Source organism: Macaca thibetana, chromosome 19 (assembly GCF_024542745.1).
Source record: "Macaca thibetana thibetana isolate TM-01 chromosome 19, ASM2454274v1, whole genome shotgun sequence".
Taxonomy (NCBI): domain Eukaryota; kingdom Metazoa; phylum Chordata; class Mammalia; order Primates; family Cercopithecidae; genus Macaca; species Macaca thibetana.
The window spans coordinates 28,670,136-28,691,469 of record NC_065596.1 but is presented as its reverse complement, the minus strand read 5'-3'; the positions used below and the strand labels follow the sequence as shown (position 1 = coordinate 28,691,469).

General features: G+C 46.9%; 2 protein-coding genes across 2 annotated transcripts in view; one reads left to right on the top strand and one right to left on the bottom strand.

Moving 5' to 3' along the window:
• The first annotated feature begins 587 nt into the window (after positions 1 to 587).
• Positions 588 to 21,334, top strand: part of CABP5 (calcium binding protein 5) — a 23,634-nt gene continuing 2,887 nt past the window's right edge. Inside the window, exons 1-9 of the mRNA XM_050772373.1 lie at positions 588 to 1,290; positions 4,876 to 4,906; positions 5,717 to 5,860; positions 7,133 to 7,242; positions 12,782 to 12,929; positions 14,465 to 14,639; positions 17,021 to 17,320; positions 19,162 to 19,279; positions 20,404 to 20,562. Of these exons, the coding sequence (XP_050628330.1) occupies positions 1,228 to 1,290; positions 4,876 to 4,906; positions 5,717 to 5,860; positions 7,133 to 7,242; positions 12,782 to 12,929; positions 14,465 to 14,490 (522 nt within the window). The 5' untranslated portion in view covers positions 588 to 1,227 and the 3' untranslated portion in view covers positions 14,491 to 14,639; positions 17,021 to 17,320; positions 19,162 to 19,279; positions 20,404 to 20,562. The remainder of the gene's footprint in view (positions 1,291 to 4,875; positions 4,907 to 5,716; positions 5,861 to 7,132; positions 7,243 to 12,781; positions 12,930 to 14,464; positions 14,640 to 17,020; positions 17,321 to 19,161; positions 19,280 to 20,403; positions 20,563 to 21,334) is intronic.
• ELSPBP1 (epididymal sperm binding protein 1) overlaps positions 18,868 to 21,334 on the bottom strand; it is a 23,516-nt gene continuing 21,049 nt past the window's right edge. Inside the window, exons 6-7 of the mRNA XM_050772371.1 lie at positions 20,622 to 20,786; positions 18,868 to 19,065 (exon numbers count right to left, since the gene is read on the bottom strand). Coding sequence (XP_050628328.1) covers positions 20,629 to 20,786 — 158 coding nt within the window. The 3' untranslated portion in view covers positions 18,868 to 19,065; positions 20,622 to 20,628. The remainder of the gene's footprint in view (positions 19,066 to 20,621; positions 20,787 to 21,334) is intronic.

Sequence of the window (21,334 nt, the reverse complement as noted above, 5' to 3'; positions counted from 1 at the left end):
TGCTTTTCCCCTCTAAATCGTTCAGGAAAGACAGAAGGAAAGAGATGAACAGAGAAAGAGAAAATGCCATGCTCTTAGTCACTGTGCACGCCCACTTCTTGAAGTCCATGCTTGCATCCTGCTCACTCGCACACATTCCCAACTCACCCAGGAAAGCTCCCTGAGGCCAGGCGCCCTGTGCTCTCCATCTCACTGCCTAGAAGCCAGTCTTGGATTGACCCTTCACATGCTTGTTGGAACATTGAATAAATGATGCCCTCTGCTCTAATCCCCTCCCCCATTTTCTTTTATTTCCTTCCCTCCCTCCCTCCCTCCCTCCCTCCCTACCTTCCTTCCTTCCTTCCTTCCTCCCTCTTTCTTTCTTTCTTTCTTTCTTTCTTTCTTTTTTCTTTCTTTCTTTCTTTCTTTCTTTCTTTCTTTCTTTCTTTCTTTCTTTCTTTCTTTCTCTCTCTCTCTCTTTCTTTCTTCTTTCTTTCTTTCTTTTCTTTTCTTTTCTTTTCTTTTCTTTTCTTTTCTTTTCTTTTCTTTTCTTTTTTTTCTTTTCTTTTCTTTTCTTTTCTTTTCTTTTCTTTTCTTTTTTCTTTTCTTTTTGAGACAGGGTCTCACCATGTCAACCAGGCTGGAGTGCAATGGTGCAATCATAGTTCACTGCAGCCTGGAGTGCAATGGTGCAATCATAGCTCACTGCAGCCTCAAACTCCTGGGATCAAGCGATCCTCCCACCTCTGCCTTTGGAGCAGCTGGGATTAGAGGTGTGAACCACCATGCGTGGCTATTTTTTTATTTTTTGAAAGACAGTGTCTCTGTGTGTTGCCCAGGCTGGTCTCAAACTCCCGGGCTCAAGTGATCCTCCCACCTCAGCCTCCCAAAGCACTAGGACTGCAGACATGAGCACCACATCCAGCCTCTAATTCTCGTTTTTAAAATGCACCTTCCAATTCCACTCTGGGGATAAAGGAGTCACAGAGCCTGACTCTGGCTCTCCCCACCCATATCATTCAAGCCAGATGGGGAGGCAGGGACAGCTCTGATCCCTCCCCAACTGAGTAGAGATTTCCAGCCCAGCTGTCACAGCTCTAAGACACAGGGACCGAGGGAGAAGCCAAGAGAGGCAGGAAGAGGTGGCAAAGGAGTGCTACAGAAGATAAGGAGGCTGAGCTCCGACAGGGAGCAAGGAGGAGGGGCCATCTTGAGACTGGTGCCCTGCAAGCTCCACCCCACCCCTCCATGCAGTTCCCCATGGGCCCTGCCTGCATCTTCTTGAGGAAAGGCATTGCTGAGAAACAGCGGGTGAGGTGGGGAGAGAGGGAAGGGTGGTGGGCAGGGCAAGGGGAGCAGGAGTGTGGGACAAAGAAGAGGACATGATGGTGCCATAGAACCAGGGGAACAGGCTGATAGAGCAGAAGCTGAGGTACAAGAATTCCAAGGACCCTGGTGGGGTCATGTAAGCCAGTGAGATAAATGGGTGGGGGTAAAATCAGAAGTCAGGAGCAAAAAGAAGGAGAGAAAGGGAAGAAAAATGAAGAGAAGTGGGATGATGTCATTGTTGAGATTACCATTATCCTTTTCTATGGATGCTTATTGTGATAACAGTGGTGATGGTGGTGATGATGGTGGTGGTGGTGGTGATGATGGTGATGGTGGTGATGATGGCGGTGGTGGTGATAATGATGGCATTGATGATGGTGCTGATTATAGTGGTGATGGTGATGATGCTGGCAGTGGTGATGGTGGTGGTGATGGTGATGATGGTGGTGATGGTGGTGATGGTGGTGGTGATGGTGATGATGGTGGTGGTGATGGTGATGGTGGTGATGATGGTGGTGATGGTGGTGATGATGATGGTGGTGGTGGTGATAGTGATGGTGGTGGTGGTGATAATGATCGTGGTAGTGGTGGTGATGATGGTGATGATGGTGATGGTGATTATAGTGGTGGTGGTGGTGATAGTGATGGTGATGGTGGTGGTGATGATGGTGATGATGATGGTGATGATGGTGGTGATGATGGTGGTGGTGGTGATGATGGTGGTGATGGTGATGATGGTGGTGGTAATGATGATGGTGATGATGATGGTGATGGTGATGATGATGGTGGTGATGGTGATGATGGTGGTGGTGGTGATGATGGTGATGATGGTGATGGTGGTGATGATGGTGATGGTTATGATGATGGTGATGATGGTGGTGAGATGGTGATGGTGATGGTGGTGGTGGTGATGATGGTGGTGATGGTGATGGTGGTGGTGGTGATGGTGATGATGGTGGTGATGATGATGATGGTGGTGATGGTGATGATGATGGTGGTGATGGTGATGATGATGATGGTGGTGATGGTTATAATGATGGTGATGATGGTGGTGATGGTGATGGTGGTGGCGGTGATGATGGTGGTGATGATGATGATGGTGGTGATGGTGATGGTGGTGGTGGTGATGATGGTGGTGGTGATGATGGTGATGATGATGGTGGTGGTGGTGGTGGTGGTGGTGATGGTGATGATGGTGGTGGTGGTGGTGGTGATGATGGTGGTGGTGGTGATGGTGGTGATGATGATGATGGTGGTGATGGTGATGGTGGTGGTGGTGATGATGGTAGTGGTGGTGATGATGATGGTGATGATGGTGATGATGATGGTGGTGGTGATGATGGTGGTGGTGATGATGGTAGTGGTGGTGATGATGATGGTGATGATGGTGATGATGATGGTGGTGGTGGTGATGGTGGTGGTGGTGGTGGTGGTGATGGTGATGATGGTGATGGTGATGATGGTGGTGGTGGTGGTGGTGGTGATGGTGGTGATGGTGATGATGGTGGTGGTGGTGGTGATGATGGTGGTGGTGGTGGTTATGATGATGGTGATGATGATGATGTTAATAACAATAGCTGCACTTATTAAGTCATTGCTGTGTGCCCAGCCCTGTGCAAAGGGATTTGCACGCCTGATATTATTTACACCTCGGAACAACTCATAAGGTCAGTGGCTTTCATTCCCATTTTGCAGGTGAGGAAAGTGAAGCTCTGAGTCATGAAGCCCTTTGCCTTAAGCTTACACAGTTAGTAAGTGGCAGGGTTGGCCAAGTACAATGACTCATGCCTGAATCCCAGCACCTTGGGAGGTAAAGGCGGGAGGATCACTTAAGTCCAGGAGTTTGAGACCAGCCTGGGAAACTCAGCAAGACCCCATCTCTATTAAAAATACAAAAAAATAGCTGGGCATGGTGGCATGCATCTACAGTCCCAGCTACTCAGGGGGCTGAGGCAGGAGGATCGCTTGAGCCAAGGAAGTGGAGGCTGCAGTGAGCCCTGATTATGCCACTGCACTCCAGCCTGGGCAACAGAGTGAGACTCTGTCTCATTTGAAAAAAAAAGCAAGTTGCAGGGTCAGGTCTGCTTGATTCCTGTGGGCATGCTTTTTAAATTTTTTAATTTATTTTTTATTTTTCCATATATATCAACTTGTCCAGATATGTGGGCATACTTTTTTTTTTTCTATTTATGGATTTATTTAGGGTAAATTAAGGGCAAGTATAGTTTTTCTTTCTTAGATGAATGGGCATACTTTTAATTGTTAGGCTTTAAGATCACCAAAAAAAGAGAATGAAAAAGGCCAGGTGGTGGCTCACGCCTGTAATCCCAGCACTTTGGGAGGCCGAAGCAGGCGGATCATGAGGTCAGGAGTTCAAGGCCAGCCTGGCCAAGATGGTGAAACTCCGTCTCTACTAAAAATACAAAAATTAGCTGGGCGCTGTGGCAGGTGCCTGTAATCCCAGCTACTAGGGAGGCTGAGGCAGGAGAATTGCTTGAACCCAGGAGGCGGAGGTCGCAATGAGCTGAGTTCACACAACTGCACTCCAGCCTGGGTGACAGAGCAAGACTCTGTTTCAAAAAAAGAGAGAGAGAAAGAATTAAAAAAGGGTGATGAGGGATCGCAAGGAGGGGATCAGATGAAAGAGAAGCTGAGGGAAAGCTCCGGGGATAAAGGGAGATGGGAAGGTTAAAGAGGCCAGTGATCAGTAGAATTTCCTTGTTAACATGCCATGTATATCTAAGCTCAACCCTTCAGGTATGTGCAGGAGTAGGTGGGGCAGCAATAACTGGACATTCTCAGAGTGTTTAGGAATTGGTCATGCTGGCACTGACCCTCCTGCCTGAATGCCATTGAATGCTGTTTCTGTGCACAGGGATTCTAACCATTGACAGGAAGATTGGAGGCAGGTGAGAAGGAATTAATGGGGGTTAGTGTGAAGAATTCTGACTTGGGAGTCAGGAGCCCTGAATTCAAATCCCAAAGCTGCGTCTGACTTGCCCCATGACCTCCAGGGAGTAACTGAATGCCTTCCTCCCTTGGGAGGGGATCTGCCGCTTGTGAGCTGTGTGACCTCGTGCAGGTTCCTTCACCTCTCTGTTCCTCAGCTTTCTCATGGGTACGATGGAAACGAGATGTAGATCCACTTCACAGAGCAGTTCTGAGGTTTATATGAAATGATTGTGGAAACTGCCTGGCACAGAGTCAGCACTCTGAATGAGTTAGCTGTGGTTGTGAAGTCTCGCTTTTTTCATCTGGTGATGGAAGAGATTGGACTCCCCAGTGTTTAAGACCCCCTTTGACACAATATGATGGGTGTTTGTCTAAGAAAGGGAGAAAAAGGGAGATCGGGATTCATGGGTGGGGGAGAGGAATTGAGATCGAGTGGGGAGCCAAGAACTGTGGAACAGGAGTCAGGAGATGAGAAGAGGAATGGGAGGGATGGAGGAGGAGAGAGAATGAGAAGAGAACCATGAGAGAGTGGCGAGGAGCTTGGGATAACAAGGAGACCTTTGAAGAATGGGTGACCCTCTCTCCAAATTCCCTCTCATCTGCATTCCTTTCCAGGAAAGACCACTGGGACAAGATGAGATTGAAGGTAACACCGTATTCCCCAGTTGCCCCCACGTTGCCATCCACCCACCTGACCTGCCCTCCATCCCTTTCTGAATTTCTGTATAAATTCCTTTACATGGAATTTTTACAATCCCCCTCTCTTCCCACTCAACTGTAATTTTGTGGAACTCTTTCTCATGGCAGTTGAAGGACCTCCCAAAGTATTTCAAAGGCATACCCATCCTCAAGGGTCTCCAAGACTCAGGAGTGAAACAAATGAGTTTCTCTCTTGGTGACTTTGAGGTTCCCCAAAACTTCACCCAAGAATCTGAAGGATGCCAATGCTCTCATTTAGTGGTCTCAGGAATGATGCCTCTTTTGCTAACACATTTCATCCATCACTCTTTTTTGAAAAAAAAAAAAATTTTTTTTTGAGACAGTGTTTTGCTCTTGTTGCCCAGGCTGGAGTGCAATGGCACGATCTCGTCTCACTGCAACCTCTGCCTCACAGGTTCAAGCAATTCTCCTGCCTCAGCCTCCCGAGTAGCTGGGATTACAGGCACCCACCACCACGCCCAGCTAATTTTTTGTATTTAGTAGAGATGGGGTTTTGCCATGTTGGTCAGGCTGATCTCAAACTCCTGACTTCAGGTGATCCAACTGCCTCGGCCTCCCAAAGTGCTGGGATTACAGGCATGAGCTACCACACCCAGCCTTGATTTTTTTTTTTTTTTTTTTTAATGTACACTCCTTTAAGGAGTCTCTAGTTGGAGCCTCACTGATAGCTTTAAGAGATGGCACTCTTCCCCACTGACTGTTTCAAGTTCCCTCAATGTTCCCTCCTAACTTTCAGAGCTGCGGGAAGCATTTCTTGAGTTCGACAAGGACCGAGATGGGTTCATCTCTTGTAAGGATCTGGGGAATCTCATGAGGACAATGGGTTACATGCCCACAGAGATGGAACTGATTGAGCTCGGCCAGCAAATCCGCATGAACCGTGAGTCCAGGGAACGGGAGGGACGGCCGAGGTTAGGGAAGGGATCAGGGCAGAATTGGGAAGGATGTAGAGATTGAGAGTAGAGTTGGGGATGGAGAGGAGGGTGAGAGGGACTAGAAGTCTGGAAGAAAACAGGTCAGATTCGACTCAGGAAGGCAGCATTTGAAGCGGTTAAAAGCTTTTAGAGATACGTCTGTGTTCAAATCTCAGTTCTATTATTTACTAATTACGGTGATTTTGAAAAGCAGAGTTATCCGCTACTCTTGAGTTTCCATTTCCTCATCTGTAGAGGAAGATGCTTCTCTCCTTACCTTATGGGACTATGGAAAGGAAGGGGTAAAGATGCTGATGCAGATAAAGGCTCAGCCTCCAGTAAATTCTTATTAAATGTAGTTATTACTATCACCACTAAGATCCATCAGCTGAGCAAGAGACTGGAGCTGTATTGGATGCTGGAAACAAACTTGGAGCTGGAGCTGATGTTGGTGAATTGTGTTACAGAAAGGATGGATGGATTTTTTGATGGAGATCATAACTGATTTTGAGATTTCAGCTAGAATGAAATTGCTATTGAGGCCGGGCACGGTGACTCACATCTGTAATCCCAGCACTTTGGGAGGCTGAGGTGGGCAGATCACCTGAGGTTAGGGGTTTGTGAACAGCCTGGCCAACTTGATGAAACCCCGTCTCTACTAAAAATACAAAAAAAATTAGCCAGGTGTGATGGCGGGCACCTGTAATCCTAGCTACTCGGGAGGCTAAGGTACGAGAATCGCTTGAACCCGGGAGGCAGAAGTTGCAGTGAGCCAAGATCGTACCATTGCACTCCAGCCTTAGCAACAGAGTGGACTCTGTCTCAAAAGAAAAAAAAAAGAAAGCAATTGGGTTTGCTTCTGGGCATGTAACAGACTAAACAAGGTTGAATTCAAGGTAATGATAAATGATAATATTCGTACCTGAAAGAAACTTGAATGCTCATTTAATTCATGCTCCTCTTTCTACGGGTCTACAGAGGAGGAGAAACATCGTAACCAACTGTCTGAAAATCACACAGACAGTTACTTCCAACGTACCGCACCCTGTCCACTCCTGTTCAGGCTAGAGGGACATGAGAGCTTGGAGTTGGCTGCTGGAGGGAGGAAGTCAAAGACGGCTCATATAGGGCAGGGAGATAGGAGCTGATCTATTTCTGGAACTGACTCAAAGCACAAAGTGAGATAATGGAAGGCCGGGGCTTGTGGGGTCTCGCTAATCCTGTGCCATCTTCCTCAGTGGGTGGCCGTGTAGACTTTGATGACTTTGTGGAGCTGATGACCCCCAAATTGCTTGCAGAAACAGCTGGGATGATCGGTGTCCAGGAGATGCGGGATGCCTTCAAGGAGGTGAGTTAACAGTGTCATGGTGCTGGTGACGGTAGAGGCAGACCCCAGAGGGTCTGCCTATAATTAGCTATTACCATGGACAGCACCCACCAACTAGGCCCCCACCCCTTTTTTTTTTCTAGCCATGGTGGGATCGATAAATAGGGAAGAAAACTAATGTATTCCAAACACCTGCAATGGATCAATTCCTCTGTATACTTTCTCTGATTTAATCCTCAAAACACACACACACACACACACACACACACACATTAGGAGTAGCAAGCAGTCATGTATCCCAATGAAACAAATGAGAAAAGTGAGGCTCATGAAGATTATAAATCTTATCCAAGATCCTGCCGTCTCTAAAATAAATGTCAGGATTTTTTTTTTTTTTTTTTTTTTTTTTTTTGAGATGGAGTTTTACTGTTGTCCCAAGGTGGAGTCCAATGGTGTAATCTCAGCTCACTACAACCTCTGCCTCCCGGGTTCAAGCCATTCTCCTGTCTCAGCCTCCTAAGTAGCTGGGATTACAGGTGCCCGACACCACATCCAGTTAATTTTTGTATTTTTAGTAGAGACGGGGGTTTCACCATGTTGACCAGGCTGGTCTCGAACTCCTGACCTCATGATCCGCCCACCTCGGCCTCCCAAAGTGCTATTACAGGTGCCCGCCACCATACCTGGCTAATTTCTTTTGTATTTTTAGTGGAGACGGGGATTCACCATGTTGGCCAGGGTGGTCTTGACCTCCTGACCTCAAGCGATCCACCGGCCTTGATCTCCCAAAGTGCTGGGATTACAGGTGTGAACCACTGTGCTTGGCCAAATTTTTAATTGTGTTTAACCAATGGATTTCAATTAAATTATTTATTTAATGTCCATTTATATGCAATTGAATACAAATTCCAGTATTTAAGTATGATTCTTGCAGGTTGTACATAGTTACGCACGCCTGTTATCCCAGCACTTTGGGAGGCCGAGGTCGGTGGATCACTTGAGCCTAGGAGTTCAGACCAGCCTGGGCAACATGACAAAACCCCGTCTCTACAAAAAAAATACAAAACTTAGCCAGGCATGGTGGCACACGCCTGTAGTCCCAGCTCTTTGGGAGGCCGGGATAGGAGGATCACTTGAGCCAGGGAGGCAGAAGTTGCAGTGAGCCAAGATTGCGCCACTGCACTCCAGCCTGGGTGACAGAGTGAGACCTTGTCTCTAAATAAATAAATACAGTTTATTTAAATTTAAAAACAAATACTTCATTCTATTTACTTTATTGTAAAGCTCTTGTCTAGAATGACTTGGGTATGTGAATTCACCTCTTCAACTGTTAGTGTTATGTAGAAGCCTAGGAACAGATTGAATATTTCTGATAAAAAATTGTCTGGACCAGGCGTGGTGGCTCACCCCTGTAATCCCAGCAGTTTGGGATGCTGAGGCAGGTGGATCACTTGAGGTCAGGAGTTCAAGACCAGCCTGGCCAACACAGCAAAACCCCGTCTCTACTAAAAACACAAAAATTAGCTGGGCGTGGGGGTGGACACCTGTAATCCCAGCTACTTGGGAGACTGAGGCAGGAGAATTGCTTGAACCTGGGAGGCAGAGGTTGCAGTGAGCCGAGATCACACCATTGCACTCCAGCCTGGGTGATAAGGGTGAAACTCCATCTCAAACCAAAAGAAAAAGTTGTCTGGATTAAGAAGTGCTGTAAGTGTAAAGTAAACACTGGATTAAGACTTAGTATACTTAATATAATTAGTGTAATATACTAGTATACTTAAGTAAACTTCTATGCTAAGTATCATAATGAAGATGCTAAGCACCTACTGAGAACTTAGAACTTACTGCCTTGTGAAATCCAGTGTGCATAAAAAGAATGCTACCTACAGAGCTACTTAATAATTTTTAAGCGGATTACATGATGAAATGATAACACTTTCGATATATTGGGTTAAATAAAGAGACCATTAAAAATCAGTTTCATTTGTTCCTTTTAACTTTTTAAAAATGTGGCTACTAGAAAATTTTAAGGCCAGGCGTGGTGGCTCACACCTGTAATCCCAGCCCTTTGGGAGGCCGAGGCAGGTGGATCATCTGAGGTCAGGAGTTTGAGACCAGCCTGACCAACATGGAGAAACCCCGTCTCTACTACAATTACAAAATTAGTGGGGTATGGTGGTGCACGTCTGTAGTCCCAAGTACTCCAGAGGCTGAGGCAGGAGAATTGCTTGAACCCGGGAGGCAGAGGTTGCAGAGAGCCGAGATCATGCCACTCTATACAGCCACATAGAGATCATAGCAGATCTCTGGAACCTATCTTGCACTCCAGCCTGGGCAACAAGAGTGAAGCTCCATCCAAAAAAAAAAAAAGCTGACTAGTATTCCATTGTGTGGTTATGCCACATTTTCTTTATCCACTCTTCTGTTTTGATGGACACAGGTTGCTTCCATACCTTGGCTATTGTGAATAGTGCTGCCATGAGCAGGGGAGTTCAACATCCCTTTGACATACTGATTCCAATTCCTTTAGGTACATACCCAAAAGCGGTATTGCTGGGTCATATGGCAGCACTAGGTTTAATTTTCTCTTTTTTTTTTTTTTTGAGACTGAGTCTGGCTCTGTCGCCCAGGCTGGAGTGCAGTGGCTGGATCTCAGCTCACTGCAAGCTCCGCCTCCCGGGTTTACGCCATTCTCCTGCCTCAGCCTCCCGAGTAGCAGGGACCACAGGTGCCCGCCACTTCGCCCGGCTAGTTTTTTGTATTTTTTTTTTTTAGTAGAGATGGGGTTTCACCGTGTTAGCCAGGATGGTCTCGATCTCCTGACCTCGTGATCCACCCATCTCGGCCTCCCAAAGTGCTGGGATTACAGGCTTGAGCCACCGCGCCCGGCCTAATTTTCTAAGGAACCCCCATACCACTTTCCATAATAGCTGTGCTAATTTCCATACCCAGCAAAAGTGTACCAGGGTTCCCTTTTATCCACATCTTCACCAACACTTGTTATTATTCATCTTTTTGACCATAGCCATCCTAACAGGTGTGAGGTGATATCTCATTGTGGTTTTAATTTAAATTTCCCAAATGATTAGTGATGCTGAGCATTTTTTTCATGAACCTGTTTACCATTTATTTGTCTTCTTTAGAGAGATAGCTGTTCACGTCTTTTGCCTGTTTGTCTTCTTTAGAGAGATGGCTGTTCATGTCTTTTGCCCATAGTTATTAGGTTGATGCAAAAGTAATTGTGGTTTTGCCATTAAAAGCAATATCTGTCATTATGCAGTATTACTAGTTATAGGCACAATGTCACACAGCAGATCTCCAGAACCTATCTTGTATAACTGAAACTTTATACCCATGGTACGATATCTCCCCGATTCCCTGTCCTCCCAACCCCCAGCAACTATCCTTCTACTCTCTGCTTCTATGAGTTTGGTTATTTTAAGTACCTCATATGTAAGTGGAATTATGCAGTATTTCTCCTTCTGTGTGGTATATATTTAAACACAATATTCAGCCTTACAAAAGAGAGAAATCCTGCCCCACACAGCAGCACAGATGAACCTGGAGGACAGTATGCTGTGTGAAATAAGCCAGGCACAGAAGACAAGTATTTCTAAGTGTCTCGCTCGCTGCTCCACGCTCAGTCCCAAGAACAGTGCCTTCCCCATGGGCACTATTGACACATATTATTTTTTAGCAATATGGATACATGTGTGTTGAATTAATGAACTGCCTCCAAAGCTCTACCCTGCACACCCTTAACCAGTCTACCAGAAAGTCTAGTATGTTCAATTTCCAAAACATCGGGGAGCCAGCTCTCCTTCTCGAGCTCTGCTGTTGCTAACTGGTTCAAGCCACAGTCATCTCCTACCGGGATGATCATGGCGACCCTCTAATTGGTTTCCAGGTTCCCATCATGGTCCTCCCATGTGGTCTGTTCTCTACACAAAAGGGTTTCATGCTCACGTTCTTTTAAAATATATATCAGATCTGGTCACTCCCCTGCTTAAAATTCTCCAGTGGCTTCTTGTGTTACTCAGAACCAAATCCTGACAACGTCCCATGACACACAAGCCCCTATGTACCTGGGCCCTGCCTTCTGCAACACTGAGACCTTGTCTATTTCATGCTCATCTCTCCCCAGCTCATGCCTCCCTAAACACTGCCTGCTTCTCCCTCTTCCTCAAGTACACCTTCCTGCCTTACAGCACTTGTAAACCTGCAGCTTCCTCAGCCTACAGCAGCGTCGTCCAAAAGAAATACAGTGCAAGTCGCATAGGTCATTTAAAATTTTCTTTCTCTTTATTTATTTTATTTATTTACTTATTTTTTGAGACGGAATTTCGCTCTTATTGCCCAGGCTGGAGTTCAATGGCAGGATCTCGGCTCACCGCAACCTCCAACTCCCAAGTTCAAGCGATTCTCCTGCCTGAGCCTCCTGAGTAGCTGGGACTACAGGCATGTGCCACCACGCCCAGCTAATTTTGTGTTTTTAGTAAAGACAGGGTTTCTCCATGTTGGTCAGGCTGGTCTCGAACTCCTGACCTCAGGTGATCCACCCGCCTCGGCCTCCTAAAGTGCTGGGATTACAGGCGTGAGCCACCGCGCCCAGCATATCCAGCTTTTAAAAAGAAGGAAACTCTATCATTTGCAACAACGTGAATAAACGTGAAGCACATTATACTAAGCAATATAAGCCAGGCACAAAAGGACGAATACCACATGATTTTACATGCAGAATCTTAAAAAATTGAACTCATGCAAATAAAAAGAAAGGTGGAGGTGGTGAGCAGAGACTGGGGAGCCAGGGAAAAAGAATGGACAGTTACTTGTCAAAGGATACAAAGTTTTGGTTAGACAGGAGGAATAACTTTTGAGATCTATTGCACAGCAGGATAACTGTAGTAAATAATAATATATATTTCAAAAATCACTTTGAAAGTAAGTTTCAGATGTATCGCTGGGCACCTTGGCTCACGACTGTAAGCCTAGCACTTTGGCAGGATGAGGTGGAAGGAAGGGTTGCTTAAGGCCAAGATTTTAAGACCAACCTGGCCAAAATAGTGAGACCCCGTCTCATTAAAAAAAAAAAAAAAAAAAAGCTTTGGCCGGGCGCAGTGGTTCATGCCTGTAATCCCAGCATTTTGGGAGGCTGAGGCAGGTGGATCAACTGAGGTCAGGAGTTCAAGACCATCCTGGCCAACATGGTGAAACGTTGTCTCTACTAAAAATACAAAAATTAGCCAGGCGTGGTGGCGTATGCCTGTATTCCCAGCTACTCGGGAGGCTGAGGGATGAGAATCGCTTGAACCAAGAGGTGAAAGCTGCAGTGAGCTGAGATTGTACCACTGCACTCCAGCCTGGGTGACAGAGTGAGACTGTCTCACACAAAACAAAACAAACAAAACAAAACAAAACTGTCCTTTGGAGCTGACATTTTAGTGGCTCACATTCCCAAAGCTCTTAGCTCAGTGTCTGACGCACAGTAAGTGACGGGTAAACCATCATCTTGTGGCTGTCGTCGTCATTGCTGATATCATCTACCTCTGCTTCTATTCAGTTTGACACGAACGGAGATGGGGAGATCACCCTGGCGGAGCTGCAGCAGGCCATGCAGAGACTCCTGGGAGAGAGGCTCACTCCCCGGGAGATCTCTGAGGTTGTCCGGGAGGCTGATGTTAATGGAGACGGCACCGTTGACTTTGAAGGTGACATTGACTGGGCGTGGTGGGGAGCGGGGGCAGCCACTGCAGGAATCCACTTCCAACTCACAGTCAGATTTTCCAAGTTGGCCACTCCTCACTCCTCTCCAAGTTGGAGAATGGAAGTGGGTGGCAGGTTTTGGAAGCATTTGTTCCATCCCTTTCCTCCCAGGCCATTCATTTCAAATGGGTGTCCCTCACATCATGTGGCTCCGAGGAATACCTCAGCCAAGGCCCTTTCCTTCCCATGCTCAGGACCCCCTTCCGCCTTGCCCATTCCTTCTTAGTTTGCAGGGCGCCTTTTATCCTAGGAAGAACTTGTCCCATCGGAAAGAGACTGGACTGGCTAGCAGCTGGAGTTCTGGGGTCAGATTCAGGGGCTTCAAATTCAGGATCATCGCTGACTGAGCATGTAGCCTTATGCTACTCACTTTTTCTCTTAAGGGTCAGTTTTCCCATCTGTAAAATGGGGTGGATGATGACACCTTTTGGAGAAAACTAAAAGAAATCAAGCACAAAATACCATTGTATTATTATTATTATTATTATTATTTTTTTTTTTTTTAGACAGAGTCTCGCTCTGTCGCCCAGGCTGGAGTATAGTGGCACGATCTCAGCTCACTGCAACCTCCACCTCCTGGGTTCAAACAATTCTCCTGCCTCAAGCCTCTGGAGTAGCTGGGATTACAGGTGCCTGCCACCATGCCCTGCTAATTTTTATATTTTTAGTAGAGATGGGGATTCACCATGTTGGCCAGGCTGGTCTCCAACTCTTGACCTCAAGTGATCCGCCCACCCTGACATCCCAAAGTGCTGGGATTACAGGCGTGAGCCACCACGCCCGGCCAACAATAGCTGTTTATGGGAAACTTCATCTTTTTTATGAGCTTTATGCCATTAACAGTCTTAAAAACCATATAAGGAAATAGCAATACTAGGATTCCCATTTTTTTAAACTTAATGTTTTATTTACATGCAAAGATTATTTTCATGACAGAAATGAAGAAACTGCAACATATTGAAATTATTCAGAAGTATGAGCATAATAATAACCACAGTAGTTTACATGGGGTGGCTGAGATGGCAGGCACGGTTCTGAGCAAATCTTATTTACCTATTTTAATTTTTTAATTTTTTTGTAGAGTTGGGGGTCTCACTATGTTGCCCAGCTGGTCTCTAACTCCTGGGCTCAAGCGATCTGCCCATCTCAGCCTCCCAAAGTTCTGGGATTACAGGTGTGAGCCACCGAGCCCAGCCTCTAAGCCAATTTTATCTCAACCTCATGAGATAAATCTATTAAACATGCTGACTTGATAGATGAGAAACTGAGGTACAGGGTTAAGTAAGTTGCCAAAGAGATCTGATTCCCATTTCATAGGTGGAGAAATGGAAGCATAGAGGGATTAAGTAATTTCCCAGGGATCACCAGCCGTGCCTGCCACATAGGAAAGGCTCAAAAAAATAATATTGGGGGCTTTTACAACAAGATGCCTTACTGGGTTTTTTGTTTGTTTGTTTGTTTGTTTGTTTTTGCTTTGCAGAGTTTGTGAAGATGATGTCTCGCTGAGGAGGTCCTGGAAGCCCCTGGCCCTCTCCACCTGGTCAACATGGAGCAAGTGCTTGTGGAGAACCAAAGCCCCAAAGCCCCAGATCCCCTTAAAGCAGAGAGGGAAGGCAGGCGGGAGAGAGGGATCGGCATGCAGAGCTATGCATGAGGTGAGACCGAGAGCAGTAGTTTTGCCAGGATCGGGGCGTCTGCAGAACTAGATTAACAAGGAGGAGTCTATGGATGGAAATAGGAAAAGTGGGAGGGTCCAGTTGCCACCCCCAAAAATTCCAATGATTCATGACGTCTTTTCACTTCACGTAGTCCTAAGTCCCTGTGACCTGCCAGAGTCTCTTCCCCAGCTTCCCCTTGGGTGAAAATAGTCTCTTCTCCTTTGGATATCAGAAGGTTCAGCACGTAGTCTCTACTCTTCCCCTGCCTGCATCAACTGTTGCAAATCCCCTGTTTCTCTCTCCCGGTAACAGAGAGACAAATTATGCATTATTCAGGTGATGGTTACATGAACAGCCCAGACTTCACCACTACACAATATACCCGTGTAACAAAACCTCACTTGTACTCCCTAAATCTATAGAAATACAAAATAAAATAAAAAGGATGCGAATCAACCACAGAGCTGGAAACAGAGTTGTTGTTGGGGCTGGGCTTAGAAATGGCTCATGCAAGTGGCATTCAAAGTCAACTCCTTCCTTTTCCTGATTTCCTGGAAGCACTGTCTGGTGTGTGTCTCTCTCTCTCTCTCTCTCTCTCTCTCTCTCTCTCTCTCTCTCTCTGCCCCCCCGCCTCCCCGCCTCCCACATCCCTTCCCTTGTGTAAGATACTCGGGGGACTGAATTAAACCACAAATCTGGATTATCAAGGTTTAGAGCAAGCTGATCCCTGGGGAATTAATCCCCGGAAAAAAATGCCATCATGCAAAGAGAGCGATGACAGGATCCCCCAAATCCCCAGTTCAGCCAGGTTGTTGCGAAGTCTTTCCTGGAAGCCCCCTGCCTTCACGCTGGTCTGTCCTGAGCCACCCAGAGACGATGCCTCTGTTAGATGGGAAGTCTGTTCCATTTCTCATGTCCTGACATCAATCTGTGCTATGAAACAAAAAAGAGAGACTCCTCCTAATCTCAGCCCAAAGCAAGACACTCCAGCAATGCAAAGTTAAAATAAAAGTCAAAATAGGCCGGGCACGGTGACTTACGCCTGTAATCCCAGCACTCTGGGAGGCCAAGGCGGGTGGATCACGAGGTCAGGAGATCAAGACCATCCTGGCTAACACGATGAAACCCCATCTCTACTAAAAATACAAAAAATTAGCCGGGCGTGGTGGCGGGCGCCTGTAGTCCCAGCTTCTCAGGAGGCTGAGGCAGGAGAATGGCGTGAACCCAGGGGGCAGAGCTTGCAGTGAGCCAAGATCGCGCCACTGCACTCCAGCCTAGGCAACAGAGCGAGACTCCATCTCAAAATAAATTAAAAAAACAAAAAGAAAAAGAAAAACAGATTTAATGGCCTCACAGTTCCATGTGGCTGGGGAGGCCTCACAATCATGGCAGAAGGTGAAAGGCACGTCTTACATGGCAGCAGGCAAGATAGAATGAGAGCCAAGAGAAAAGGGTTTCCCCCTATAAAACCATCAGATCTTGTGAGATGTAATCACTACCACGAGAACAGTATGAAGGAAACCACCCCCATGATTCAATTATCTTCTGCCAGGTTTCTCCCACAACATGTGGAAATTACAATTCAAGATGAGATTTGGGTGGGGACACAGCCAAACCACATCAATAGGTAACATGGGAATTATGGTAGCTACAATTAAAGATGAGATTTGAGTGCAGACATAGCCAAACCACATCAATAGGTAAATGGGAATTATGGGAGCTACAATTCAAGATGAGATTTGGGTGGGGACACAACCAAACCACATCAATAGATAACATGGGAATTATGGTAGATACAGTTCAAGATGAGATTTGGGCGGGAACATAGCCAAACCACATCAATAGGTAACATGGGAATTATGGTAGCTACAATTCAAGATGAGATTTGAGTGGGGACATAGCCAAACCACATCAATAGGTAGCATGGGAATTATGAGAGCTATAATTCAAGATGAGATTTGGGTGGGGACACAGTCAAACCACATCAATAGGTAACATAGGAATTATGGGAGCTACAATTCAAGAGGAGATTTGGGTGGGGACACAGCCAAACCATATTAATAAGGAACGCTATTAATTATTTAAGTTAAATGTAACTAGCTCCTTGTGGCTAGTGGCTACTGTATTGGACATCACAATTTCATGCTATAAGCCCAGGATTATTCTAGGTACTGGAATGTGCCCAGAAATAAGGTCTTTTGCTTTCTTGGAGGTTACATTCCAGTGCCAAGGGAGAAAAAAAAAATTAAATCCATTAGAAGAAGCTCGGATTGGGATGGATACTTTGAGGATAAAGTGGTATGGTTAGATACAAAGATAATTTGGGGAAGGGGCTTAATTAGAGTGGTCAAAAAGGACATCTCTATTTTTTTCTTCAGACAGGGTCTTGCTCCGTCACCCAGGCTGGAGTGCAGTGGTGCAATCACAGCTCACTGCAGCCTCGAACTCCTGGACTCAAGCAATCCTCCTGCCTTGGTCTCCCAAGTAGCTGGAACTATAGGTGTGAAGCCACCACAACCAACTAGTTTTTGTATTTTTTGTAGAGATGGAGTGTTGCTATGTTGCCCAGGCTGGTATCAAACTCCTGGCCTCAAGCAATCCTCCTGCCTCAGCCTCCTAAACTGCTGGGATTACAGGTGTGAGTCACCACGCCCGGAGAGAATGGGCATCACTCAAAGGTGAGCTGTCTCAGGTTGGGTTCCCCAGGGCTCCACCTCTGAGAGCAGAGACAGCAGGCAGGAGGCTTATCAGAGAGTTTCTTTGGGATAAATTAAGAAGGGAAGGAACTGGGATTGGACAGAGGGAGAGGTTGAACCACGGTTCAGGCTCTACAACCTCAGCTGAACCCACAGGAGCTCTGGATGTAGCTCTTTTGAGTTATCTCACTTGGATAGGAATAGCCAGGCCTTTAAACCCAGCATTGGTCAGTTATTGGCTGTGACCTGCCCTGGGAAGGGCATCGTTTGGGTGATGGAGGCCACTTTGAAGCTGAGACCATCTCTGATCTGGGCTGACCACCAAAGGCTGCCTGCAGACAGCACTCGCCGGAGCTGGGCAGCAAGTCCTTTATTAAAGGGGGGATCTGGGAAGCTCACGTCCATCTCCATCACAGGGGCAGTTCCACGGACAATGAGTGAAGGGAGGAGGAGCCTTCAGGAAGACAAGGGGGAAGAGAATACGGGCACAAGGAAGGCACAGAGGTGGGCAGGAGAAGAGGGAGGAGAAGAGGGAGGAGGAGAAGGAGGAGAAGAGGGAGGAGGAGAAGAAGAAGAGGGAGGAGGACAAGGGGGAGAAGAGGGAGGAGGAGAGGGAGAAGAGGGAGGAGGAGAGGGAGAAGAGGGAGGAGGAGAGGGAGAGGAGGGAGGAGGAGAGAGAAGGAGATGAAAGAAGAGAAGGGGGAGGAGGACAAGGAGGAGAAGAGGAAGGAGGAGAGGGAGGAGGAAAAGAGGGAGGAGGAGAGGGAGGAGAAGAAGGAGAAGAGAGAGGAGGAGAAGAAGAAGAGGGAGGAGGAGAGGGAGGCGGAGAAAGGAGGAGAGGTAGGAGGAGAAGAAAAACAAGAGGGAGGAGAAGGAAGAGAGGGAGGAGGAGAAGAGGGAGGAGAGTAGGAGGAGGAGGAGAAAGGAGAATAAGAAGGAGGAGGAGATGGAGGAGAAGAGGGAGGAAGATAAGAGGGAGGAGGAGGAGGAGAGGGAGGAGGAGGAGGAGAGGGAGGAGGAGAAGGGGGAGGAGGATAAGAGAGACGAAGAGAGGGAGGAGGATAAGAAGGAGGAGAAGGAGAGGGAGGAGGAGGAGAAGATGGAGGAGGAGGAGAGGGAAGAGGAAGGGAGAAGGAAATGGAGAAGGAGAAGAGTGAAAGGAAGAAGAAGAAAGTACGAGAACAACAATGTGAGTTTCCATCTGGGCTGAGAGGGAATCAGATTCTATAATCAGTTCTTGATATCTGCCACGGGCACAGGGGAGGAATGATTGAGGCAGTCCTGCGGTGAATTTTCTACCCTCTGCTTACTTCCTAATTAATTTATTAATAATTTAGTAAGTACCTACAAACACCCCACCCAAATCTGATTTCCCCCAGAAGACAGAGCAGGCTGTAACGACTCCTAGAGGTCTCTGGCCTGAGAGTCTGACCTCTCCACACCGTGAGACTCGACAGCCTGGCCACCAACCATTCCTTTCCCACACATTCACCATGGCTCTCATCTTAGGAAGCAGAGAAGGCAGATCCCAGGGTTAAATCAAGTCTCCTTTATTGGTGGTTATGCCGCATTCTCTCTACGTTCTTCACAAAGGACCAGCTGATCGAACCAGGTAGTTCAGAGGGTATTTCTAAAGGTGGTTATTTAAGCTTGAAAAAGCAATGAGAAAGACGAATCCGTGCTCAGCCTCAATATGGCGGTCCTCCTCTGAAGATGTTTCTCCTCTCCTTGAAAATAGAAGCAAAGATCTGAATGTAATGAATAAGTAGGCATTGGCTCCAAGAGGAAGGTGAATTAAAAATGACTTTGCATTGGTTTTCCAGACTTAGTCGGAAGCTGGGGGAAGCAGCTGTGCTGAGAAGAATCAGACGTTCCCCCAACCTCTGCCGGGCTCATAGGAACAGGCCAATGAACAATGAGCCCCTCGACTTCACCTCTATGGTAAGGGGAAGGGGATCGGCAAAGAGCTAGTTCTGCTGTGATGGACAGAAGTCAGAGGCTGGACACTGTTCCTAGTCCTAGCCACAGACCGAAGGCTGCTGTGGGTGTTTTTTAATGTCTACCCTGTTAAGACGGTTCCCAGAGTTCCAACCCCCCTCCTTTCCCTCTCCTCTATTCCGGGAAGACGATTTTCATTGCCAAGGCAAAATTCAGGAAGGGTCCACTAATTTAGTGTCATCCATAAGCCACGTGCGTCGTAAGGACAGACATTGCTAGAACCACCAGCGTTTTCCACCCCAAAGGGAGGAGGGATGGTGTTTTGTCTACACATCTGATGAAAGGGCTTCTCTTTATTTTAGATTTCAGAAGTCACAGAGCAGTGAGGTTCGTTGATCCATGCAGGAGATTTAAAGGGCATTTCTCTAGGCTGGAGAACACTGACACTGGCCTTGGTGGACAGGCAGAAGGAAAAGACGAAAAGAAAAGGAGGGATAGGCCAGGTGCGGGGACTCACACCTGTAATCCCAGCACTTTGGGTGACCAAGTGGATCGCCTGAGGTCTGGAGTTCGAGACCAGCCTAGCCAACATGGTGAAACTCCATCTCTACTAAAAAAAAAAAAAAAAAAAAAAAAAAAAAAAAAAACAGGCGTGGTGGTGCACCCCTGTAATCCCAGCTACTCGGGAGGCTGAGGTGGGAGAATTGCTTGAACCCAAGAGGTGGAGGCTGCAGTGAGCCTCCTGAGTAGCTGGGACTACAGGTGTGTGCTATCACACCCAACGAATTTTGTTTTGTTTTGTTTTGTAGAGATAGGGTCTTGCTACATTGCCCAGGGTGGTTTTCAAGCTCCTGGCCTCAACTGATCCTCCTGCCTTGGCCTCCCAAAGCATTAGGATTACAGGTGTGAGTCACCACGGCTGGTCAGTTATCCCCTTTTCTGGATTGTTTTTTTCCTACCACACTCCATTTTGAGAAGTTCCACTTTCCTAATTGTCCACAGCCAAAGCCTCGCAGACTTGAAACTCGGAATGATACCTTTCTGGGTCTGAGAAAGTGCCAGTCTCCCCTCTGCTCTCCTGCTTGTGGGAGAAATCCTAATTTCTTTCATCCTTCTAATCTGGGCAGTTGTTCCAGTCTTCCCCAACTTTGGCAACAGAGCACGCATTGCTGGGAACCTCAGCTAATTAGATATGCTGGAAAATCCAGATCTCGCCTTCACATCAGCGACACTAATCAGACATGCTGGAAAAAGCAGAAATCACCTTCACATCAGAAACGTACCAGGTGTGCACCTGTCTCACCTCTGCGTCAGTGAAATGACCACTGTTGGTCCCTGCTCTCACCTCAGCATCAGCAGTACACCCAGGTGTGGTCCTGGTCGTAGTTGTAAGAAGTTGCACACCACACAAGGTTCTCCTTGGATCCTTTGTTAGTGCAGTTAAAATAATTCTTGTTTCTATAGTTGAATGGAAAGTGGCAAGGAAAGCCAGGGACCAATGCGGAAATTCCTAGGAAGCAGAAGGGGATAGGACAAAGGTTACTCCCCAGGCTTCACACTGTCATAGAGGTGTGAGCTTCAGACCCACCCTAGATTTCAAACTGGGGCTGAGTGTGATGGGGTCGTGCCTTTAATCCCAGCACGTTGGGAGACTGAGCCTGGAGGATCACGTGAAGCCAGGAGTTCAAGACCAGCCTACATATGGGCAACATAGCGAAACCCCATCTCTACAAAAAGTTTCTTAAAAAATAAGTTGGGCATGGAGGTGTGTGCCTGTAGTCCCGGCTACTCAGGAGGTTGAGGTGGGAGGATTGCTCAAGCCTGGGAGGTTGAGGCTGCATTGAGCCACCACTGCACTACAGCCTGGGTGACAGATGGAGACCCTGTCTTTAAAATATAAAAAGCGGCTGGCTCTGGTGGCTCAAGCCTGTAATTCCAACACTCTGGGAGGCCAAGGTGGGCAGATGACTTGAGGTCAGACATTTGAGAACAGCCTGGCCAACATGGAGATACTCCATCTCTACTAAAAGAAAAGAAATACAAAAAAAATAGCTGGGT